The 24,768-nt window shown below is 44.3% G+C and overlaps 2 protein-coding genes across 7 annotated transcripts in view; one reads left to right on the top strand and one right to left on the bottom strand.

The window, feature by feature from the left end:
- Positions 1 to 24,768, bottom strand: part of DNAI3 (dynein axonemal intermediate chain 3) — a 66,722-nt gene that overhangs the window by 36,833 nt on the left and 5,121 nt on the right. The window contains exons 1-2 of one of the 2 annotated variants that reach the window (XM_081914150.1): positions 17,570 to 17,787; positions 10,223 to 10,326 (exon numbers count right to left, since the gene is read on the bottom strand). The exons of the other annotated variant lie outside the window; for it this stretch is intronic. The gene's annotated coding sequence lies outside the window, so the exon portion shown is untranslated. Of the gene's footprint in view, positions 1 to 10,222; positions 10,327 to 17,569; positions 17,788 to 24,768 lie in introns of those variants that run through there. 2 annotated transcript variants of the gene reach the window in all.
- On the top strand, positions 1,906 to 24,768 carry MCOLN3 (mucolipin TRP cation channel 3). Of its 5 annotated transcripts, none has more exons than XM_081914235.1 (14): positions 1,906 to 2,100; positions 6,480 to 6,712; positions 9,050 to 9,217; positions 12,019 to 12,172; positions 12,887 to 12,971; positions 13,056 to 13,152; positions 14,892 to 14,991; positions 16,408 to 16,520; positions 16,629 to 16,778; positions 17,887 to 17,988; positions 18,122 to 18,244; positions 19,090 to 19,296; positions 21,191 to 21,321; positions 24,185 to 24,768. In XM_081914235.1, the coding sequence occupies exons 2-14, from the start codon at positions 6,482 to 6,484 to the stop codon at positions 24,189 to 24,191; spliced, it is 1,668 nt and encodes a 555-aa protein (XP_081770361.1). In that variant the 5' UTR covers positions 1,906 to 2,100; positions 6,480 to 6,481; the 3' UTR covers positions 24,192 to 24,768. The 5 variants fall into 5 exon arrangements, with proteins under 5 accessions (XP_081770361.1, XP_081770360.1, XP_081770363.1 ...); XM_081914234.1 differs by having other exon boundaries at positions 1,906 to 2,109; XM_081914233.1 differs by lacking the exon at positions 1,906 to 2,100 and adding an exon at positions 2,172 to 2,262.

Genomic DNA, 24,768 nt, shown 5'->3' with positions numbered 1-24,768 from the left:
TCAGCATATCTGAGGTTGTTGATATGTCTTCTGGCAATCTTAATTCCGTCTTGGGATTCATCCAGTCCAGCCTTTCACATGATGAATTCTGCATATAAGTTAAATAAGCAGGGAGACAATATACAGCCTTGTCGTACTCCTCTCCCAATTTTAAACCAATCAGTTATTCCATATCCTGTTCTAACTGTAGATTCTTGTCCCACATAGAGATTTCTCAGGAGACAGATGAGGTGATCAGGCACTCCCATTTCTTTAAGAACTTGCCATAGTTTGCTGTGGTCAACACAGTCAAAAGCTTTTGCGTAGTCAATGAAGTAGAAGTAGATGTTTTTCTGGATCTCTCTAGCTTTCTCCATAATCCAGCGCATGTTTGCAATTTGGTCTCTGGTTCCTCTGCCCCTTCAACATCCAGCTTGCACTTCTGGGAGTTCTTGGTTCACATACTGCTTAAGCCTGCCTTGTAGAATTTTAAGCATAACCTTGCTAGCATGTGAAATGAGCGCAATTGTGCCATAGTTGGAGCATTCTTTGGCACTGCCCTTCTTTGGGATTGGGAGGTAGACTGATCTTCTCCAATATTCTGGCCACTGCTGAGTTTTCCAAACTTGCTGGCATATTGAGTGTAGCACCTTAACAGCATCATCTTTTAAAATTTTAAATAGTTCAGCTGGAATATCATCACTTCCACTGGCCTTGTTATTAGCAGTGCTTTCTAAGGCCCATTTGACTTCACTCTCCAGAATGTCTGGCTCAAGGTCAGCAACCACACTACCTGAGGTATACGAGACATCCATTTCTTTCTGGTATAATTCCTCTGTGTATTCTTGCCATCTCTTCTTGAAGCGTCTGTAACCTGAAGCGTCTGTAACCCAAGGTACCACTATACTGTGATGTTAAAATGTCTGCCTTGGATTCGTATCGAGATCATTCTGTCATTTTTGAGATTGCATCCCAGTACAGCATTCGCCACTCTTTTGTTGACTATGAGGGCCACTCCCTTTCTTTTACAGGATTCTTGCCCACAGTAGTAGATATGATGGTCCTCCGAACTGAATTCGCCCATTCCCGTCCATTTTAGTTCACTGATGCCCAGGATGTCAATATTTATTCTTGCCATCTCGTTTTTGACCACATCCAGCTTACCAAGGTTCGTGGTTCTTACATTCCAGGTTCCTATGCAATATTTTTCTTTACAGCATTGGACTTTCCATTCACTTCCAGGCATATCCGCAACTGAGCCACCTTTCGGCTTTGGCCCAGCTGCTTCATCAGCTCTGAATCTACTTGTACTTGTCCTCCGCTCTTCCTCAGTAGCATGTTGGACGCCTTCCGACCTGAGAGGCTCATCTCCTGCGTCGTAACTTTTATATGCCTGTTGTCTTTGTCCATGGAGTTTTCTTGGCAGGGATACTGGAGTGGCTTGCCAGTTCCTCCTCCAGGTGGATCAAGTTTGGTCAAAACTCTCCACTATGACCTGTCCATCTTGGGTGGCCCTGCTCATAGCTTCTCTGAGTTATTCAAGCCCCTTCGCCACGACAAGGCACTGATCCATGAAGAAGTTGTAGGAGCCTACATACACAACACAAAACACTTGGAAATGTACATCCAGTTTCCCCCCCCCCCTTTTTTTTTTTTTTTTTTTGGTTATACGTAAATTTTGCACTGGGCAATGCCCATTAACTTTGGGGGACCCAGGGCCTTCAAACATTTGTGTGTGTGTGTGTGTCTCAACTTGGACTTCTGCTGCTGCTGTTGTAGATGAAGAAAGGTAAGTAGGGCGGCATTTCTGGTCTAGTTTGTGCACACACTGGCTATCTTCCCCTGAGGGAGGCGGAGGCCCAAGCTGCTGTTGCTGTTGCAGGAGCGCGCTTCGCCAGTCACGTGGCGCGTCCTCCTCCTGCGCCGCCTTCGCCGCTGCAGTTCCTGCGCCCGGGCAGCTTCGCCGGCACCAGCTCGGAGTGAGGGGCCGCCCTCCCGCCTCCTGCTGAGGAGGACGCTCCCCTCCTCCTCCTCCGCGGCAGCAGGGATGAAAGCGGACTCCCCTTGAGGCGCCGGCCGCCTCCTCCTCCTCCTGGCGATGCGCGCGCCCTTCCCGGGCAGGTAGGGCAGGTGAGCGAGCGGCGGTGGCGCGTTGCCCTCTCCGCGGGCATCAGGTGTCGCTTTGCGCCCGGGCGCGAGGAGGTCTCTCTCTCTCTCTCGGCGTCCCTGGTGGTGTCGTGTTCAGCTGGCGGCGTCCGTAAGCGCTCGGGGCCGCCTCAATGAGTAAGTCGCCCGGAGAGGCTGGTTCACGGATGGGGGGAGCGCATGGAAGGGAGAGGCGCGGTAGGCTCAGGCGCCCCAATGCGCTGCTTCTCTCGCCGTCCCTCCAAAGGTCAGTCCGGGCGCTCCTGCTTTCTCTCCGAGGCAAGGAAAGGCTCTCCTCCTGGTTGAAGATCCCGCGGAGGTCATATACCCGGGGTGGGGGCAGGGAGAGGAGACAGACCTTCCCCGCTTCGTTTTGTGGCCCTTCTTCAAAGATGCTGGATTTTGGAGCTGAGCACCAGACAGGCAGGTGGACGCGCACAAGGATTTTTAAATGAATCTCTTTCCCATGATCAGTTGGTATATGGAAATGGATGCTTTCGTTGAGATTCCTGCTTTGCAGGGGGTTGGACTAGATGACCCTTGGGGTACCTTCCAATTCTATGCCCCCAGGGATCCTTGCTTCTCTTCTCCAGTGCTTTAGAGGGAACTCATTGGTAGAGGGAAAGGCACTTTGTGCATGTTCAGAGGCATAGCCTGCTTGGTCAGATTTTCAGGGATGAGGGGTGGCACTGGAAATAGATGGGGCTGCAAACTTTAATTGGTTAATATATTAGATTCAGCATCTTGCAATTGACTAAAAGGAGACCCTTATTAAATGGACAATTAAAAATGCAAGTTAAGTATCAATTTGTTTTATTCATGCATTTTGGATAATTTATACCCAAGCTTTTCCCCTTTGTTTCAAAACTATTCTTTAGTCATGTAAGCTTATGCAGATTTAATCACATATCTGATTAAAACCAATTTGATTTATCTGTACAATGACTTATACTTGAAAGTTTGACTGCAATCCTAACCACACGTATCTGGGAATATGCCCCATTGATTTCCTTGCTTCCTTCCTAAGAGAGGCTGGGATGGTGAAGATGAAGTCAACAGAAACATGCTTGTTGTCTCCACCTACAATCTCTAGATCCGTAGATGTGGGACTCAGTGGCGTAGCGTGGATTGTCAGCACCCGGGGCAAGGCAAGTAATTTGCACCCCCTAACCCGCAGCAGGGTCCCCATAGATCCCCTCGCGAGTGCGAGCGCCCCCCCAGATGTTGTGCCAGGTGCGGCCGGCCCCTCCTGCACCCCCCACGCTACGCCACTGGTGGGACTTTGATATGGGTATATCCAGTAACCTTGCAGAAATGTGAGTAATCACTCCAAATGCCTGATGATTTTACCCATGTGGCCATGACAAAGTTTCTCGTTCAAACAGTAACACAAAATGTGGAAACTTTGGACATGAAAATGTTCCTGATCAACGCATTTGGCAATTTTAATTGCAGTCATTTATGGATACATTAGGGACTCTGTGTGATGCTCTTGTTAGTTAGCAATTTTTTGCATGTATCCGTGCTGTGTATCTTGTCATGCTATCAGCCATGAAAATGAACAGAACATCAATTCCTGTGTAAATGTGTGCCACTCTTGCAATGCCCTTGTTTCCATCAATTGGTGTGTGAGGGAGACAAGAGAGTCGACATAGGTTGGCACTTATCAGCTGCATAGCCAGCCTTGTGGGTTTTTTCAAGCTCAGGTTGTATGTTAACATATTTTTATAAGAGCTAAATTAGGGACTTAAATCTAGTGCAGAAATTTGCTGCATTTGTCTGTAGTTACGGACCCTGGTTTGGCAAAAAGTGAATCAAAGTCACTACTTTGTAGATTAGCAGCTGGTTTCTCACGTGTGCAGAATTTTCTTCCAAAAATTGAGCTGTTCTTGTTTTCTATAATGGCAATTACAGTAACCCTATACATGTCTACTCAGAAGTAAGTCCTGTTGGGTTTAATGGAACATACTCTCTCAGGTAAATGTGTATAGAATTGCAGCCTAAATGACCCAAAGAGATCAGGTCAGCGTTTTGTGATGTTTTTCACAACTTGATTATATGTATGTTTACTTGAAAGTTAAGGCCCCTATTGGGATTACTTCCCTGCTGAAAGCAGTCATCCAATGTGCATTTCCTTTGGGAAAAGCACCATCAGATTTACTTCTAAGCATACGTTCGGATTGAGCTATACCTGTTCTTAAATGAATGCACTGCACCCTGCTTGTAGGCTCTTGGCATATTTTGGTCACTGCTGCAGGTAAAACGCTAAATAATTCACATACCATTTGCAAGAGATAGGGGCAAGAGAACTAGAAGCAATGTCATCGGTCAAGCTGTAAGCACTTCTATGACATTTGTGTAACAAGTAGAGCAAAGGGGATGTTCTCCATTGGCCAGATGTAATCTACTTTCTGGGGACCTCAAATATAAATCAGCTGCACAGTTGCAACTAAGACTTCCAAGTACCTTCCTTCCCTTTACTACAAGGTTGGGGAACCTGTGCCCATCCAGAAATTGCTGGACGGAAACTTCCTTCATCCCTGACTACAGGCCACCCTAGCCTTAACAATATCCGGAAGGCACCAGGCTTCCTGTTTGACAGCCTCATTGCTGGTCAGAGAAATAAGTTAGTAAATTAAAACTCAGGGGTAAAGAGATGCTTTCCCTTTGGTTTCCTCACCTTTAAAGAATCTGCATTCTGCAAATAATTATCTTGATACCGATTTGTATTTAGTGAAAGCGAGGTTTCGCAAACTTGGGTCTCCAGTTGTTTTTGGACTACAGTTCCCATCATCCCCAACCACTGTACCTGGGTCATGGCATTTGTAGTTCAAGAATAGCTGGGGACCCATGTTTGGGAAACCCCGTGTGAAAGGATGGAGAACCTGAGGCTTTCCAGATGTTGCTGAGCTACAACTCCTAGCATTCCCTGATGATTGTCTATGCTGGCTGAAGCTGATGACTGGAGCACAATACCCGGAGAACCGCAGGATTGCTGATTTAGTTAATCCGTATCTTGGAACTGTATGTGGGTAAGAAATAAAGAACACTCTGATCTGATGACCCGTATTATAAGAAATACAGATAAGTTCCAATTAAGAATTTATATGCAAGGGTGTGTTTTTTTGCATAGCTTTTAATTTTTTAAGAAATCTGTCTTCTATTGTATCCAAACTAGTAGGAAAACCAGAAAAAAAAAACCAAGATGTGGAAATACTGCGTTTATGGAAAATGCCTCCATTGCTCATCTCTAAAAATAGTGCTTTCTGTGAGTGAAGCATGGGAACTGTGTGTGAATTAGTTTTTCTGTACTCTTAACTAATTCACCCTTCCCTGCTGTGCTTAGTTGATGACCTAATAAGCCTGATCATATGGGTTGGCTGGTCCTTGGGATGAGTGTATATACCTGGTTTCTGTTTTACACCGTACACATTTGGGCTGTGCCACTCCTAAGGGCAGTGGTTCTCAAAGTGGTTCTTTCTTCTCGGGCACAGAATAAAAATTTGGTCGTACCACACCAAATCTTCCTATTGATAAGAAATACTTTGGAAAACAAAAAGAAACCAACTCCTGGCAGTGCTTGATATATAACATAGAACACAACTCCTTTATAATATGATCATGGGACATCCAGAAAGTATAAAAACAATGCAGCTACATAAGAACATGGGACCATTCCCAAAATATAATTGTAAACGAGCCTCTTACATATGTACCTTATGTACGTATTCCTAACTGAATGAGAGAGGCATGAGCTTGCTTTTGCTGGGTAATCTCATTTATATTAGGTCTAATTTGAGACAAGCAAACTCTCATCTCCTCATCAACACAAAGAAGGCTTTCTCTCTTCTGATCTTTCATATTTGTCAAGAGTTGAAAATCCCTGTTCACAACACCATGTTGTGGAGAATTGCATCGTAATAGCTAATGCTATTCTCTCCAGCACAACACGGCAGTTCAGGGTCTAAACGAGGATTATCCTCAATATCATTTGATGTTCTCGCTCTCATTTTGAAAATGTACCTGTCCAGATTCTGCAAATTAAAAAATAAAATAAAATTCTGATACGATGCTACACCAAAATGTTTAAGTTTCTTTAATGGTCCTTGAATCTTCCTGCCACACCCTCCTCACCTGCCACACCCTTTGAGAACCACTGCCTCAGGCGGTTGGGCCAGATGACCCTCAAAGGTCCCTCCCAACTCTACAACTCTATGATTGTCTGATTCCTTCATGGAGACGATAGTCCAGCTCATATAGTACAGATGCTCCTAACCACAAGTGTAATATTTTCTGTTAGTCATTCTGAGCTTGCTAATGTCTCTTTGGTTTAATCACTGGGTTGCACATTCCAGCAATGGAAAACCCTGAAGTGGTGGTTGTAAGCAGCTGCAGTTCCCATGATGATGAAAACGTCTACAGCTACAAGAGGCGCCCTTCGATGTGTCAGGAGTTGCTTCTGGAAGATCAGCTGAGAAGGAAACTTAAATTTTTCTTCATGAACCCCTGTGAAAAATTCTGGGCCCGGGGGAGGAAGCCTTGGAAACTTGGGATACAACTTCTGAAAATTGCCATGGTTACTATCCAGGTGAGAGACAATGGGAAAGCTGCAGGTTGCCTTTTAGAAATGCCCCAAACCGTATTATGTTGCTTGGACGTGACTGCAAGATCCTATTGATACTGAATTGAGATACAGTGGTATCTTGGGTTAAGTACTTAATTAGGTCCGGAGGTCCGTACTTAACCTGAACCTGTTCTTAACCTGAAGCACCACTTTACCTAATGGGGCCTCCTGCTGCTGCCGTGCCGCCGGAGCACAATTTCTGTTCTCATCCTGAAGCAAAGTTCTTATTATTTCTGGGTTAGTGGAGTCTGTAACCTGAAGCGTATGTAACCTGAAGCGTATGTAACCTGAGGTACCACTGTACTCATTTGAGAAATACATTTCTGGAATTACTTTTAATACTAATGGAAAATGTCAAAACTTGAAATAAAATGGAAATGGCTTCAGTGTTTCAAATTATGAAAGTTTGCCAGAAAAATAAACTCCTCTGATATTGGAGGCCCAATAAACACCCAGCTATGCCACTAAGCAAAGTGAGAGGTGGGAGCTACCCCCGCTTGTTCTTTCGGAGCCCTCTAGATCAGGGTTTCCCAAACCTGGATCTCCAGCTGCTTTTGGACTACAATGCCCATCATCCCTAGCTAGCAGGACCAGTGGTCAGTGATGATGGGAAGTGTAGCCCAAAAAACAGATGGAGACCCAAGTGTGAGAAACCCTGCTCTAGACATTTCCTTCTGTTGTCACATGACCTGCCCTGGGCCTCCTAATCTAGCTTGTTGCATCAAGCATGGTGGACAGTATACAACTATACACCATACATTTCCCCCTCACAGAATCCTAGGGACTGTATCTTCAGAGAGATTCCCAGCACCCTCAACAAACTGCAGTTCTCAGGATTCTCTGGCAGAAGCAATGTGCTTTGAAATGTATGGCGTGTATGCAGCCTGAATTGTCACCAATGGTTATTTTTTTGGTTGCAAAATTGACCCCTCCACAACAGTGTTGGGAGTAAAATCCAACCTTCAGGCTAGTCAGCTTCTTCACACGGAGAGGGGAGGGGGTGTCATACTGTCCTTTCTCTCAGGCTGCAAAGCACCTCCAGCTGACATATATTTAGAGTCAGTTTTATAGCCATTGCACTGTCCTCACCTTTGCAGATCCCACATAATAAGCTCTATGTGCAAATAGAATGAGAGAGATGTGAAGGTTAAATTTGCAGTAAATCCACTGCTTGCATTCAAGGCCCAACAACAGATTGGAACCAGGGAGGGATACACCCAGTAAACTAAGAATATACTCCTACCTTGCCAACTTTTTCTTTGCCAAATCATTTAAGAACCGAAGAGAATAATAAGGTTGCATTTCTGAACTCAGCCCTTATAAGTTTATGGTAAAGGTCAAGGTAAAGGTAAAGGGACCCCTGACTATTAGGTCCAGTCACGGATGACTCTGGGGTTGCGGCGCTCATCTTGCTTTATTGGCCAAGGGAGCCGGCGTAGAGCTTCCAGGTCATGAGGCCAGCATGATTAAGCTGCTTCTGGCAAACCAGAGCAGCACACGGAAACGCATATTACCTTCCCGCCGGAGCAGTACCTATTTATCTACTTGCACTTTGACGTGCTTTCAAACTGCTAGGTTGGCAAGAGCAGGGACTGAGCAATGGGAGCTCACCCGTCGCGGGGATTCAAACCGCTGACCTTCTGATCGGCAAGTCCACCACCCGCGTCCCAAGTTTATGGTAAATGCCATAATTGTATTATTTTAGATGCCTGCTGAAAACGTTTTCGACGGGCCTATCCAGACACATCATTGGTTACAATATTTTTTGCTCTATAAGAGTCACTTTTTCCTGCCTAAAAATTAAGGGAAAATGTGTGTGCGCCTTATGGAGTGAATGCAGGCTGCGCAGCTATCCGAGAAGCCAGAACAGCAAGAGGGATCGCTGCTTTTGCTGCACAGCGATCCCTCTTGTTGTTCTGGCTTCTGAGATTCAGAATATTTTGTTTTCCTCCTCCAAAAACTAGGTGCGTCTTATGGTCTGGTGAGTCTTATAGAGCAAAAATGCGGTACATGTTTTATTGCAATTCATTTTTCAAAAGGATGTTTTTCACTGTTTTTAAATACATTTTTATTTTAAATAACAGATGTGTGTTTGCTACCCTGGGATCTTTCGGGAGGAAGGGTGGGATATAAATTTGATAAATATAAATATGGCCTTTGCCATAGCTGTCCACACAGCAGAGAAATGACCTGTGTAGAAACGTGCAGCTTTTAACCAGCTGAAATTATTTGGAATATAAAAAACAACAACTTTTGCTCTCTTTTCTTTCTTTCTTTCATTTTGTGTGTGGTTGCCGTCAGCTGGTAGTGTTTGGGTTAAGCAACCAAATGGTAGTGGAATTTAAAGAGGAGAACACAGTGGCTTTTAAACATCTCTTCCTGAAAGGCTACACGGACAGACTGGATGACACCTATGCAGTTTATACGCAGATGGATGTCTATGATCAGATCTATTTCGCAATAAATCAGGTAACTTCACTTCCTACGAGTCATCTAGAAGCAATTTACAATACAATAAATATAGCAGCTGGGGTTATTCTACAAGGGTGCCGTTTCCCATGAAATTTAAAGCTGGCTTAAAAAAACCAAGCAACTACTCCCCGACTAGGTGGAACGCTCTGTCACAAGAGACTAGGGCCCTGCGGGACTTGACATCTTTTCGCAGGGCCTGCAAGATGGAGCTGTTCCACCTGGCCGTTGGTTTGGACTCAATCTGACCCTTATGTTTCCCTCCCCTGATGGTTTTGATCTATGGGGTACTATTAAAATGAGGTTGCATTTTAAATTGTATTTTAACCCATATTTTAATAAATTGGTCCCCCCCATTATTTTTTATTGTATTTTTGCTGGTGTTAGCCACCCTGAGCCCGGCTCTGGCCAGGGAGGGCAGGGTATAAATAAAATTTATTATTATTACTTACACCTTTCTCCCACCTTTTACTTGAAGGAGCTCAAGACTGACAAAGTACAAGGTTCTGTTCATACATTACCCTCAAAACAACATTGTGAGACAGGCTGGGTTGAGTGGCCCAAGGTCACCCAATGAACTTTATAGAGGAGTAGAGATTTGAACCTGTTGGATTGCTCCTAGTCCAACACTACACTGACCATACAGACTTTCTGTACAGACAGAATTGCGCAACAAAAGTAGTCAACACTAAAACTATTTTCAGGTGCTTCTGCAGGGAATGGGGAACCTGTTAGTCCTCCCCGTGTTCTTGGACTCTGGCTCCCTTCAGCCAGCAGAGCTTAATGGTCCGGGATGATGGGCATTTAGAGCGCCACAGGTTCCTCCATCTCTGTGCTATTGTCTGAAGAGGGAGACCTTTAACCTGCCCCAGAGCTGCATGACTCATTCAGCTTTTTGCTTTGTTTTCAGCAAAATCATGCAGAGGTGTCTTGCACATTTCACAGAGAAGTAGGGACCCTCACCTAGCTTGCATGGCTACAGAGAGTGAGGCCAAAAGAATGTACCTGCAGATCTGCCGTACCAGTGTTCACACCTCAAGTGATAATGGCTAAAAAAGGACTTGGGTCAGCTGTATGGTGTAGGGCAGATAATGGCTGATCCGTGGTCCCTGAAAAACATATTGCACAAGGCTTCTCAAGTGCCGACAGTCAGATGAATGTCTATGCATTGCAGAATGTTTTGCCCCTCAGAATTTGATTTCAAACCATGCAGGCTAAAAATGGGCATGATGTCAGGTGACTGGCCCCACCCACCTGTTAAGCTTAGTTCATGGATGGCTGTGTCAAGATGAAGGAACCCACCTGCCAGATTGATCTAGTCCCCCACCCTTGGGCTTAGGTGAAGAAGTCTACTTGAGCCCAAATCTGGGACATGTACTTGTTTTGATAGCAGTTTGAAAACCATTTTCTTACCACAACATTTGGGAGCTAAGATGTGGAACCTGCTTCTGGCCTTGTCTGGCTACCTACCTGTTTGGCAAGGCTAACAGTATAAGGATTTCCTTGTATCCCATCTTGTTTCCACGTGGCCCAAGAGACTGTACTGCCTGAGGCAGAGTAGCAAATGCTGCCAATCTAGGTGCAGAATACATAAGGCCAGTCAAGTTATTTTGGCTCTTGAGGCAACCCCCCCCCCCCCCCCGCAAAGCGCTCCTCCTTGTCTCTGGCTGTAAAAATCCAAGAATGATTAAATACCTAACCATTTGCTGGCCTTTCAAGAAACCCAAACCAGTTGTCTGTGGCGATCACTTCATCCTGCCTAATGATAGGGCCGGCTCTGTAGTAATTCTGCAGGGTCACAGGCAGGCTAACCCCTGTTATTTGTCTTCAGCGTCTGAGCATAGTAATAGTTAATAGATAACACCATCCTCATGAGCCAAACTTAATTCCCAAATCAGAATTCCAGAAACTCCTTCCCACTTATAAACTACCATAGTTCAAGAGAGAGTAGATACAGTCTCATTCAAATTGGTACATGCCTTAGTGTGCTTTTTGTGAGTCACTGGTAGTCACTTGCTGGTTTTCAACTATTTGGGTTTCTGTTGTGAAACTCCCTGTGAAAAATCCTTAAAGGGCAAAGAAACTGCTCATCTTTGTCCTAATTCCTTGTTCTTTGCTTATTTAAGGGAAGAAGGCAAATAGAAGCTCAATAAAATGCAGATTCCGATCTCGACTTTGTCCATACAAATTTAACTAAACCCAGTGAAACCAAACATAGGGAACAACACTAAATTTATCTATGTAGATTTAATCATTTATCTGGATGCCCTCAGATGCTCCCTTGACCTGACAGGAGGATGACCTATTTCTGAAAATCAGAAGAGTTTACAAAATGAATAAACACCAAAGACAAAACAATAGAAAATGTTATTTTATAATTACAGTTACAAAAACCTAATGCAGCCAATAACATAAAATGCATTCAAAGCTGCACATTTAAAATTAAACATTAAAAGCATGTTGAAACGAAGGTATTTTAAATAATATTTCCAGAGAGGTGATCTGTGCTGGTCTGCTGCAGCAACACCAACAAAGAGTGGCAGCTCAATGTTATTATGGCATAAACTTTTGTAGACTTAGACTCCAGTTGATCACCTAAAAACCAAGAGAGGGGACCAGAATATCTCCAAAGGGAGGACGTTCCACACACATTTGGAACCACCACTGGGATGATCCTGCCTCCGGTAGCTGCTTATCTGATATCGTGCATCAACAGGATGGAGAGAGAGCCATCTGAGCTTTCTCTTGATTGTCAGGCAGGTTCATATGGGTTCATTAACCATCTGTCAGTTTTGGGTTAGTATTTACAGCTGCGTACCATATCTGTTGGAAATCACGCCTATGAGAAGAAAGGAGCCGAAGAGACACCTATGGCCATATGCCAATACTTCTACAAGCGAGGAACCATTTGTCCTGGAAATGACACTTTTGATATTGATCCAGAAATCGAAACTGGTAATATATATTTTTATTACTCAAGTCTTGTGTTTGAGAGAGAGAAGGGGGTGGGGAAGAGGTCAATTTCCTGTCATCACTCATATGCAATACCAACTGTTACTCTTGAGGTTTGTTCACACACCATCTCATTCTAGAATCAATGGAGACTTAAGTACTTGGTTTCCTTCCCCCCTATATAGCCCAACTACATAATCTAGATCCATTGTGTTGCTGTTTTCCCCTGGTTTTTATTTATTTATTGAGAAACTGGTGTTCATTCTGAAATAAGAGCCCATTTCACATTGATTCAGCATTGCCCCACATTTGAAAAACAGATGTCGGCAGTCCTGACACTGAGGGGCTTATCCTTAACTGCCCAATGAAGTTGTGGGTGGCTATATACCAAGATCACAACCACCACTTCCTTCTTCCTTCTGGGAGAAAAAGTTACATGGTGGGTAACTTAATCAAAGGGAGAGCTTCCCAATGCATGTCAAATCAAACATGCCTACCCTTGTGGACAGCAGGATCTTCCCAAACCTGGGTTTCTAGCTGCTTTTGGACTACAGTTCCCATCATCCCTGACCACTGATCTTGCTAGCTAAGGATGATGGGATTTGTAGTCACAAAACAGCTGTGAACCCAAGTTTGGGAAACACTGATCTAGACTCTTCTTTGCCTTGCGAGATGCAGAGTACTTCCCACAAAATCTGTCTTGTTTTTTCCTCACAGAATGCTTTTATGTGGAACCCATGCTGCCTTTGGAAAACAGGACACTGGGGAAGAGCGTTTTCAACTTCACTCTAGACTTCCATAGGTGAGGCGGGAGTTCTCGGTTGCTGGTGCGCTCGCATGTTGTTGTTGGTAATGGTGAAATAAAATCCCCAAACTCTTCTTCTAGACTTGTGACACTGCAGCTCACGTTCAAACTGAAGGCTATCAATCTCCAGACGGTTCGTCATCATGAACTACCAGATTGCTATGATTTCACTCTGACAGTAAGTACAGGCTTCAGGTTGAAATGTTCCCATTTGCTGTAGGGCCCCAACCAGTTTTTCCAAAGGGCAGCTTGAAGAAGGGGTGATGGTGAACTCAAAGCTTCAAGAAGATGTGTGAGGCAGAAAGGGCCTAGCAAATCATGGGGCTGAAGCTATCCCTTGCAAGGGGCACCAGATGCCAAGTCACGTGGCAGGGATCATTTCTGTTATTTTAACATCAATAGTTTGGTTCACCATTTGCAAATACTTACTAAACAATATTAAGGCATATGGAACATAGGTAAAGTGTATGGACTTGCACTTCAGGGATATCCAGTTTATGAATTATAAATTCATGTTTCTTTTTCCATTACAACTTGGATTTTGCCGGTGGAGTATATGGAGGATGAGGATGTTGGAAAATTCCATTCCACCTTTAGTTGCAGACATGGAACTGTTGCAACTCACATGTCTGTTTACATACCAGCACAGTTGCTGGGAACTTCCATTGTGTGTGTAGCTTTTGCTTTTTACTGTCTCTCTGAGGAGAAGAAAGGGAGGCGACATGTTTTCTTTGTCCTGATTTAATAAATCTTTAGCTGTTAGTATGCTTCCACAAGCCTCATGCCTGTTCTGTTTGCACAGTATGCTCTGCTAATATAGCGTGCTCAGACTTTTGAAGTCTTGAGTCGCTGATTTATGTCGCACCAGGGATCGGGGGATTGTCATGGCTGGAAGGGCGTGATCTGAAGGATGCCGACAGAGGCATGGACAAAGTGACAATAGCCAAGGGAGATGTTGAGAAGATGTGCAGAGCACCGAAGCCCCATTTTCCTTGAGGCAGTTCAGCCATTTTGACTTCAAAGATTTCATCAGTGTGCTAAGGGCATCCTTGCAGACGTACTGGGGGGGTGGTGAGGGGGGAACCACTTATATGTTGGGTCCTGGCAGGCCAACTTGGTGGTGTTGGACAGCAGCACTCCAATCAGTGCTAGACAATGAGCTGCTGTTTGAATTCCTCCCACTAGCTGATGTTTTGCCAAGGCACTGTGGGAAATTAAAATGGTGGCTTCCAAGCCTAGTTTCCTAGTGTCAACTGAAGCACAGAAGAGATTTTTGAAAAAGAAGATTCCAGGTCAATCATCCGTTGTGGGCATTGCCAGCTGCCCAAGGATTCCAGGTGCCAGCTCCAGGCCTGTTTTCAAGAATATAATTTTGGCTGGTGCAGCAGTTATAGCTGCAGCTGGTGCAGCAGTCATGGTGCAGCAGTTATAGCTAAACCAGGAATAGCCAAGGTGGCACTCTCCAGACGTGGCCCATCTCCCATCATTTCTGACCATGAGCCGTGTTAGCTGGGGCCAACAGGAGCTATAATCAAACAACATCTGGCAGACACTACGTGTTGGTTATCCCTATGCTAGATACTTGCTTATCTTCTAAAAGTGAATGCTATTACCCCAGGAGTGGTGTGTAGTATCTCCGTGGAAAGCTCTCTAATGCTGAGAATGGCATGAAAAGTTGCAAAACATTGTGTTTGTCCGCTGTGTTTCAAATTCTGCTTGCAGCCAACTATTCATCTTTGCTTCCATTTAACTGCTTTCGAGCAAACAATTGGGAATCACAAGACGTTTCATTCTGATGTGTCTTGCTAGAAGAATGTTTGTCAGATCCAGCCTGTCTTAACGGCACGTCAGTATGATATATAGCTTCAGAGCCTTCTCTCCAAATAGATAACTCCTTTTTTGTCTCTGACCCCACAGATAGTCTTTGATAACAAAGCACACAGTGGGAGAATCAAAATTAGCCTAGACAACGATATTGCCATCAAGGAATGTAAAGACTGGCATGTTTCTGGATCACGTAAGTAAAAATCTCATATTCAAGGTTTCTTGTCTCATCTTCTTCAATGTCCAGGTCTTTAAAAAAAATGCAAATTCAATCAGTGCAACAGGTGGGAAAGGATGAATTCCACCCTGTATCGGCTTTGACTGTTTCCTTGAAGGTTTCATATTCATGAGCATGTTCCCTCAAGTTCGCTGAAAACTTTGACTAGTAGAATTGCTTGGCCAACCCAAGTTGCACCATGATCCAAATATTAACGAAAAATAGAAACCTCATCTCCACTGAGAACAAGTCTCCCAATAGGAAATCGACTTCTCACTTAGCATCATTGCTAAGGGCTACTTTTCATTTAGCACTTTTTAAAGATAAGCAGTTTATGGATATTGTTGGTGTTACATATTTGAGAAGGAGAAGGAAGGCATAAAACTATTTAGCAAGATGACATTTAACACTCTCTTAAAATAAAAAACTATTGCCATTGGCTTTGGGGCTGAAGTCCAGGACCTCAATAAAGGTGTGTCTGGCTTTTATACACAAACACACACACTCTGTGTGTGTGTGTGTGTGTGTGTGTGTGTGAGAGAGAGAGAGAGAGAGAGAGAGAGAGAGAGAGAGAGAGAATATGCACACTTTACTGAAAAATAAAAAGTACATAATTACAAGTGTACAGAGTAAGATAAAACACAAAGATGAATAGTACCCATGTAGAAAACAAAACATTTATGTATGCGACAATAGCTGCACAGATGCTACCAGCCCAGAGATGAAAGGAAGAAAGAGTCCCTGCCAGAGAGGAATGGCAAACTAAGCTGATGGACTAGTCAAAATGGCAAAGCTGACTGGAAAGCTCAGGCACAAAGAGGACAAAAACTTTTTAAAAGAATGGGAAAAATTTATAACTTACTTAGGAGACCACTGTAAGCAGATGAAAACATTAGCAGGATTTTAATATCACTTGTAATGTAACAGGTATTATGCATAATATGGATGGATACAAAATATAGATTAGGAAATAATATGTAGCTAAAAATGTTCACATTAGAACCCATGGAAGGGCTGGGGGGAAGTCACAAGAGAGAAATCTCTTTAAATGGATATGTATTTGGAATTGTTATAAACTTTTTTTGTTTGTTTGCAAAATCTAATAAAAATGAATTTCAAAAGAAAAGAAAAAGGACAAAAAATGAAAACGAAATTGTATACATTACAAAAATAAAATAAAATGAAATGTTATTGTAGTTATTAGCCCTTAGCCTAATATGGTATTTATAAAAATGAATTCCAAATATCATTATATCCTTCCATGGCAAGTCTACGTTTGTAAGATACTACTCTGACCTACACAAACGTACTGGTGTGAATGAGAATGGGGTGGAGGAGGGAATGACAATTACCTGCAAGTTTGTTAGGGTTTTCCCCCTCTTTCTCTTCCAGTACAGAAGAACACGCACTACATGATGATCTTTGACGCCTTTGTCATATTGACATGTCTAGCATCCCTGGTTCTCTGCACACGATCTGTGATTAAAGGAGTTCGTCTGCAGAGGGTGAGTTTAGGGTTTGCTGGACGGCACTTCCCAGTGTATTGTCGTTTGCAGCTTCTCATATAATAATTCCTCCCCTTTTTTCCTCTATGTCTGTGTCCCCTCTCTCAGGAATTTGTATCTTTCTTCCAACAACACTATAAGAAAGAAGTCTCTTTCACGGATCAGATGGAATTTGTGAATGGCTGGTATATCATGATCATAGTTAGTGATGTTCTAACACTAATTGGTTCTACGCTGAAGATGGAGATACAGGCTAAGGTAGGTAGCAGGCTTGTATGCTGAACAGGAAACAAATGTTTCCTCTGCTCTTCAACTGGCCTTTAATTTCTTGGCATCCTAGGTTAACAGCAATCCTATACATGTCAGTTCAGAAATAAGTCTTAAGTTCAATGGGGCGTACTCCCAGCTTTGTAGGTCTAGGGATTGCTGCCTAAATATTTTTTGCCTGCTTTTCCCCCCGTTCATGTTGTGATGATAAGAAGATGCTGCTGGACAGGCCAATGGCCCATCAAGACCAGCATCCTGTTCTTACATTGAGGCTGACCAGATTCTAGTAGATGGTATTCAGAAGCATTGCTGCTTCTATAACTGTGGAGGCAGATGCCATATCTAGTAGCCATTTATCTATCTAATCCATGAATCTGTCTAATCCACTTTTAAAGCCATCCAACTTGGAGGCCATTGCTGGCTCCTGTAGGAGTGAGTTCCATAGTTTAATGTATGAAGTGGGAGCCAGAAGCATCTCTGGGCACGTGGAGGAATATCGTCAGTTGTGCATGTATATTAAATTAATGTTCTAATACACACCACTTTCCAAATACTAATTTCATCTAAAACAGGGTTCCCCAAAGTTGGGTCTCCAGCTGTTTTTGGACTCATCCCTGACCACTGGTCCTGCTTGCTAGGGATGATGGGAGTTGTACAAAAAACAGATGGGGAACCCTGATCTAGAAGCAGCTCTACTTATCTCTCCAGTGCACCTTGAGTCTCTGGAGGCTCCTTGTTCACCTGGGTCATAGTGACACCCCTCAGGAAAAGAATGGCCTTACCTGTCTGCTATTGCTGCAAAAGTAGTTGATGTTTCCCCCTGATTTTTGTCTGGCAAATCTGGGGTGCCTCCTGTCTTATAGTGAATAGAGAGGGTTTTATCTAGGACAGCTTGTACAAAATGCAGTCCACGTATCTTATCAAATGCTACATCTCACCAAGACAGGTGTTTGATAAGGAGGCAGGTTGTGATCCAGATCTACCTTGCTCCCATCCTCCCAATCACCACCATAATGTGACTAAGATTCAATGCTATTATACCTAATCTGGGTAGCTATACAAAACAACTAATAACGTTCCAAAATTCTGTTTCGTACAGAGTCTAACAAGCTACGATGTCTGCAGCATCCTCTTGGGAACCTCCACCATGCTCGTGTGGCTTGGAGTGATTCGCTACCTAGGCTTCTTTCAGAAGTACAATGTAAGGATTACCTAGGACCTCCATGCTGTTGGCATTTATTTTGTTTCCTGTTGCTATCTAGCTGTACTGAATGCAGGGCTGAAGTCTGATCGGCAGCACTGGATTGTTTTGCTTTTTGTTTTGTTTTCTGCAGCTGCTTATTTTGACACTACGTGCGGCTTTGCCCAACGTCATCCGATTTTGCTGTTGTGCTGCTATGATTTATCTGGGCTATTGTTTCTGCGGCTGGATTGTGCTGGGCCCATATCACGTCAAGGTATTGCAATCTAGGGGTTTTTGTTTGTTCGTTTAAGCCTTGCATATAAATTTATTTAGCTCCTTCTGCCCCATAAAAAACCATACCTACTGAGGGAGATGAAAAAGCCACCCGTGGATTTTATTTAGGGCAGCATGCCCCAAACACAGAGTAGTTTCCAAAGCTGTCTGTGTAGAAGAAGAATCGCATTCAGCTTGTGTAACAAGACTTCACTGTCCTCTCCTCTCCCCTGCAGCCTTGTGTGCAGCCTCAGAATCTGCTGTGAAGAGTTGGAGGACTCTCTGTAACATATTTTGGAGGCACACTGGAAAAGGAGAGGAGTTCTGTTGCACGAGGGGCAGTCTGCACAAAATTAGATTATGCCCACAACACCCAGTTTACCTCTGATTGGGACTCCAGTTTTGCCTATCCATTCCTATGTATGGCCCTGTATACGGAGATAGTATTAAAGTACTGTCCAAATGATCTACTATAGTGGTACCTTGGGTTAAGAACTTAATTTGTTCCGGAGGTCCGTTCTTAACCTGAAACTGTTCTTAACCTGAAGCACCACTTTAGCTAATGGAACCTCCTGCTACCGCTGCTGCGCAATTTCTCTTCTCATTCTGAAGTGAAGTTCTTAACCTGAGGTACTATTTCTGGGTTAGCAGAGTCTGTAACCTGAAGTGTCTGTAACCAGAAGCGTCTGTAACCCGAGGTACCACTGTATTTCCTGTACACTATGTGTGGCAGGGACCCACACATCCCCAATAAGGTATATAACATGTTTGTTTGAACTTGCTTCACTAATCTGTCAAAAACAAACACCAATCTTTTTTTGTTTTGTTCTGGTTCCTCTCTTCCAGTTCCGTTCCTTGAACATGGTTTCCGAATGTCTCTTTTCGTTGATAAACGGAGACGACATGTTTGCTACTTTTGCAAAGATGCAGCAGAAAAGCTACTTGGTTTGGCTGTTCAGTCGAATCTACCTCTACTCTTTCATTAGCCTTTTTATCTACATGGTTCTGAGTCTCTTCATTGCCCTCATTACAGACACCTATGAAACAGTTAAGGTATGTGTGAACCCTTCCAGAGTGATGCATGCTCCAGTTACCTCCCTCTTGGACTACTACAATGTGCTCTATGTCACCTTTGAAGGTGACCCGGAAACTACAATTAATCCAGAATGTAGCAGCTAGACCGGTGACGGGGAGCGGCCATATAACACCAGTCCTGAAAGGCCTACATTGGCTCCCAGTAGGTTTCCGAGCACAATTCAAAGTGTTGGTACTGACCTTTAAAGCCCTAAATGGCCTCAGCCCAGTATACTTGAAGGAGCATCTCCACCCCCATCGTTCTGCCCGGATGCTGAGGTCCAGCTCCAAGGGCCTTCTGGCAGTTCCCTCACTGCAAGAAGTGAAGCTACAGGGAACCAGGCAAAGGGCCTTCTCGGTAGTAGCGCCCACTCTGTGAAATGCCTTCCCACCAGATGTCATGGAAATAAACAACTATCTGACTTTTAGAAGACATCTGAAGGCAGCCCTGATAGGGAAGTTTTTAATGTTTGATGTTTTATCGTGTTTTTAATATTCTGTTGGGAGCCACCCAGAGTGGCTGGGGAAACCGAGTCAGATGGGTGGGGTATAAATAAAATATTATGTATTATTATTTATTATTATTATTTCCTTGTAGGGAACCAGTGTTAATGTTTTTCTCCCACTCCCCAGTTATTAAGAAACTTCTCCCTTAAACTTCTCCACTGCTATAGAGGGGGCCAGCCCTGGGGACAACTGCTGCAGTCTGGCTGCTTGAGCCAAAACATCTTGTTTCAGCAAAAAGGTTCGCAGCTGGTCTCTTGTGGAAGGAAGGAGCCCCATTATTTTCCACTTTAGGCTCTAGGTTTGAAGGGAAGTAGATGGCAGGCTACCTGTTTCACTTCAGACTTCTCCAGCTCTTTATCAGCTGAGAATTTGTATTTCTTTTCTTTATTAATTAAACTTGCCATTTAAAAATGTAAATACTTAAATACAAATCCTCATCTGCTAGCGTTGGAGTTGAGAAAGAAAAAGAGAAGACGTAGAAGAAAACACCAACTGACATAAAGCAGTCAAGGGCCACCAAATAAATCAGCCCCAGTTTAAACATATATGTTTCTATGCCATCCAAACGTCCCAATAGATATTCAAATGAATTCGATGTTTATAGGGAATACATTCCAATGCAACAATTGCAGTGAGGTGCTTGGAGAATTGCATAGTAGATTTTGGGTTTCCCAAACGCTTGAAGTCCCAGCAACCAGAAGGTTTTGCTAGATACACTTTTGTCCTGCTGTTGGTTCCCATACCACGGGAATATAATTTAAAAGTACGTGGACACTGCAAATATCTAGGATTTCTCCAGGACAAAATTAATGCCAACAGTAACTTCAGACCCAAAGGAATATATCACTGGACACACCTGCATCATATGCAATGCATTTTCAGCATTACATCTCCAGCATCTATCTGCATCAGACATTAAAGAAAGACCTTGGAGTCTGCAGCTGAGAATTAGTACCAGCAGGTTTTTTAAAGGCAAGCATCAAGGCACTGTGCATGTGCTGCCCTAATCTCTAGCCTGTTTTGGGAGTTTTGTGGGGAGGTGGGAAAGCATTAGCAAGAATATGATTTTCCTTCATACTTTGAAGATTCGTCTCCCATGGTTTGAAGAAAGTGCATTTTGCACGTTTACATGACAGGTATATAAAAATATTTTATAATAAAATAAACCATTTTATCCTTCTCTCCTAGCCCAATTTTTCTACCCAGCAAGTCCACCCACAGCACTCCAAACCCCCCCTTTAAAAAAACAACAGGTGAAATGGTATGCTGAATAACAATTAAAATTACACCTCTCCATTGATTTGCGTACAGTGGTTTGTTTGAGATTCTGTGCATTGATGCTAACAACAACACTTTTTTTTTAAAGCACTACCAGCAAGAAGGCTTTCCAGAGACAGAGCTCCGTGCATTCGTAGCACAGTGCAAAGATCTACCAAATTCTGGGAGGTACAGGTTAGAAGACGAAGGCCCTGTAACAATCTTCTGCTGCTGTAAAAGGTTAGTAACTAAATGCAAACCCATACGGAGAGTTGTTTCCAGAAAGTATCACTGCTAGTTTGTGCTCTCTGCTCCACCCCAATTATGCAAAACTGAACTGGTTGCTACAGTTTCCAATTTGGCAGTTGCCAGATTACAGAACTGAAGTTTATACAGGCAACTCCCCACTTACATTCCGGGGCCCCATGCACATAAATGAACCTGCGCAGTGGCGTAGCGTGGGTTGTCAGCACCCGGGGCAAGGCAAGTAATTTGCGCCCCCTAACCCGTGGATTTGCGCCCCCTAACCTGTGGATTTGCGCCCCCTAACCCGTGGATTTGCGCCCTCTAACCCTAACCCCCAGATGTTGCGCCCGGTGCGGCCGGCCCCCCCTGCACCCCCCACGCTACGCCACTGAACCTGCGTGAAGTGGGGAGCACCCTCTAAAAGCCCTCCCTGCCGCTCTCTCTTCAATCCACAACAAAAAAAATACTGTATCCAAAAATATCCACAACTAGAATTGAAGCTCTGGTGTCAGCAGGAGGCTGGGGGGCATGCAGGAAAACAGCTTCTGCTGCTGCACTCCCCTGAACGCCAGCTGCTAGCTGGGGAGGCTAAGCAGCGTAAACAAAGCCCTACTGTGCCGCCTGTCTTTTCATAAGCTTCCTCCACCCACACTGATGTACTCTTTGGGCTCTGGAGAGGGTGTCTCTGTGAGCCACAAGGACTTTCACACTCTCTTCTACCATTTCTGGGTATGAATTGAATTATTTCCCGGTGCCGCGTGTATGTGTGGTCATGCACGAGTCAAACATATGGAGTGGGGGGAGTGCCTGTATTACTCTATACTCCAAAATAAGCATTGAGCCACTCTGTATTAAACACCCTCTGCAAAGATGCACTTAGTTCTATTTGAACACAAACTACTGCAGGCATAGGCAAACTCAGCCCTCCAGATGTTTTGGGACTACAACTCCCATCATCCCTGACCACTGAGTTCTGTTAGCTAGGGATGATGGGAGTTGTAGTCCCCAAACATCAGGCCTATGCCTGAACTATTGCATTTGCCTGATATGTTATTAAATGTGATACCCCCCCCCCGGCAGATTTAGTATAGCTATAAGGGCCTGTGGATTTAAAAACCATCCAGAAATGTGCTTTGGGCAGCTCCAAATGACACCAGGTTTAGGTAGAAATGCATAACACACACTCCATAGTCATTTATACCTATATTCACACAGATTTGCATTGAAGCAGCATATCTGAGAGTAGCAAAAAATTAACCATTGAGCAGGATAGGATTCTTGGGCATCTGGAAAGCAAAAGTCTCCCAGTTGCATCAGGGTATGCAGGCCCAGAATGAGGTATGGGTGTGTGAATGGGGAAATGTGCCCTGAGTGGCAGGTTGCCCTCCCCGGTGCTGGTCAATAGTTCAGTGATGTTGGGAGTTGCAGCACAACAACATTTCACTCCTCACCCCCATTTCAAAGGCAACTGGGGCTGCCAACAAACAGGGCAGCAAATCGCCCTGCCTGCTTCATGTTCTTGGAATATCTCTGGGCCTGTGTGGGGCCAAGAGGCATCCAGGGGGAAACAAATTGGAAAGGGGGTGCCACTGGAAATCTGAGCTTTCCAGGAAGGTAAAGGTAAAGGGACCCCTGACCATTAGGTCCAGTCCTGGCCACTCTGGAGTTGTGGCGCTCATCTTGCTTTATTGGCCGAGGGAGCTGGCATACAGCTTCCGGGTCATGTAGCCAGCATGACTAAGCAGCTTCTGGCGAACCAGAGCAGCACACGGAAACATCGTTTACCTTCCCACCGGAGTGGTACCTATTTATCTACTTGCACTTTGACATGCTTTCGAACTGCTAGGTTGGCAGGAGCAGGGGCCGAGCAACAGGAGCTCATCCCGTTGCGGGGATTCGAACCGCCGACCTTCTGATCGGCAAGTCCTAGGCTCTGTGGTTTAACCCACAGTGCCACCCGCGTCCCTTCCAGCAAGGTAGCCTGAGGTAAATTTTTTTAAATCCAAAAATTGGGATTGGCAGGTATCAAAAGAAAGGAGTGGAGGGTACCACATTGATGACCCCAAACTTAAGGCATGTTCATGAGGGATCCAGACGATGCATTAAGAAGAAACATGTTGTGGGAAGGGTTTTAATGCAGGGCCATAACAATGGGCCACAGCATGTACATGTACCACTGCACTCTTTTGGCAGGAACTAGAAATGTGATCTTGCCCGTAAAATGCAGTACACATAATGTCTTTCGCACAAAACAAGAAGTATTGCTTCATGAAACCAAATGATACGGTGTTTTGAGCACACCAAGTTCAGCCGAAACTGCTTACATGCACAATCAATTCAATTATCAGACATGCAGTACAACCCTACAGCAAGTTTAAAGGTAAAGGGACCCCTGACCGTTAGGTCCAGTCGCAGACGACTCTGGGGTTGTTGCGCTCATCTCGCTTTACTGGCCGAGGGAGCCGGCGTACAGCTTCTGGGTCATGTGGCCAGCATGACTAAGCCGCTTCTGGCGAACCGGAGCAGTGCACGGAAACGCTGTTTACCTTTCCGCCGGAGCAGTACCTATTTATCTACTTGCACTGCGTGCTTTCGAAATGCTAGGTTGGCAGGAGCAGGGACCGAACAACAGGAGCTCACCCCATTGCGGGGATTCAAACCGCCGACCTTCTGATCGGCAAGCCCTAGGCTCTGTTGTTTAACCCACAGCACCACCCGCGTCCCAATACGGCAAGGTTACTTAGAAATAAATATTGAGTTCACTGAGACTTTATTTCCAGGTAACTATGCTATAGTTTTAGTTGTTCCATTAGTTGTGTTCCAAGGAACTAATCTTGATCCCTCCCCGCTTTTCAAGGTCTTAATGAGAATAGCAAGAATTCTTCAATATATTCGGAGATTCCTGGACGGCGCTCTCATTACAAATACTTAACTGAACCATCAAAGAGAAAATTCCTGTACACAAGGCACGAAACACCCACGAAGGTCCTTGCAAGATTAGCTAACTTTAATTACTTCCTAGTGCATTCATTAGAACTTCAGCAAAAATCAAAGCAGAATTGCCTGGGTTTAGAAGCATTGTTGAATATAGGTATATTACTATCTTAGTCCTACAGGCACCATGTGTGAATACTGTCCACTAATGATTAAGGACACTAGTTGTTTTTCAAAACTGCTTTGTTTGTTTTAGTTCTGTGTACACATCTGCATTACAAGTTGAGGCAGTGGCCTTCTTGATGCTGCCAAGGGATCAGGGCCAAAGTGAGGGTGCAGAGACTATCAAAACTTTTAAAAAGCTAATGGGCTTCAGGAGGGCCTTTTTCAGAGGGAACTCACAGGAACTCAGTTCCAGCACCTCTCAGGTGGGTGCTGTTGCCAGTCTGTGAGAACGAGGTAGGTGTTCATGGTGGGTTCTGGCACTTCTTTTTCTAGAACAAGAGC

Source organism: Podarcis melisellensis (assembly GCF_964234715.1).
Source record: "Podarcis melisellensis genome assembly, chromosome: 6".
NCBI classification, from domain to species: domain Eukaryota; kingdom Metazoa; phylum Chordata; class Lepidosauria; order Squamata; family Lacertidae; genus Podarcis; species Podarcis melisellensis.
This window is presented reverse-complemented; position numbering and strand designations above follow the sequence as displayed.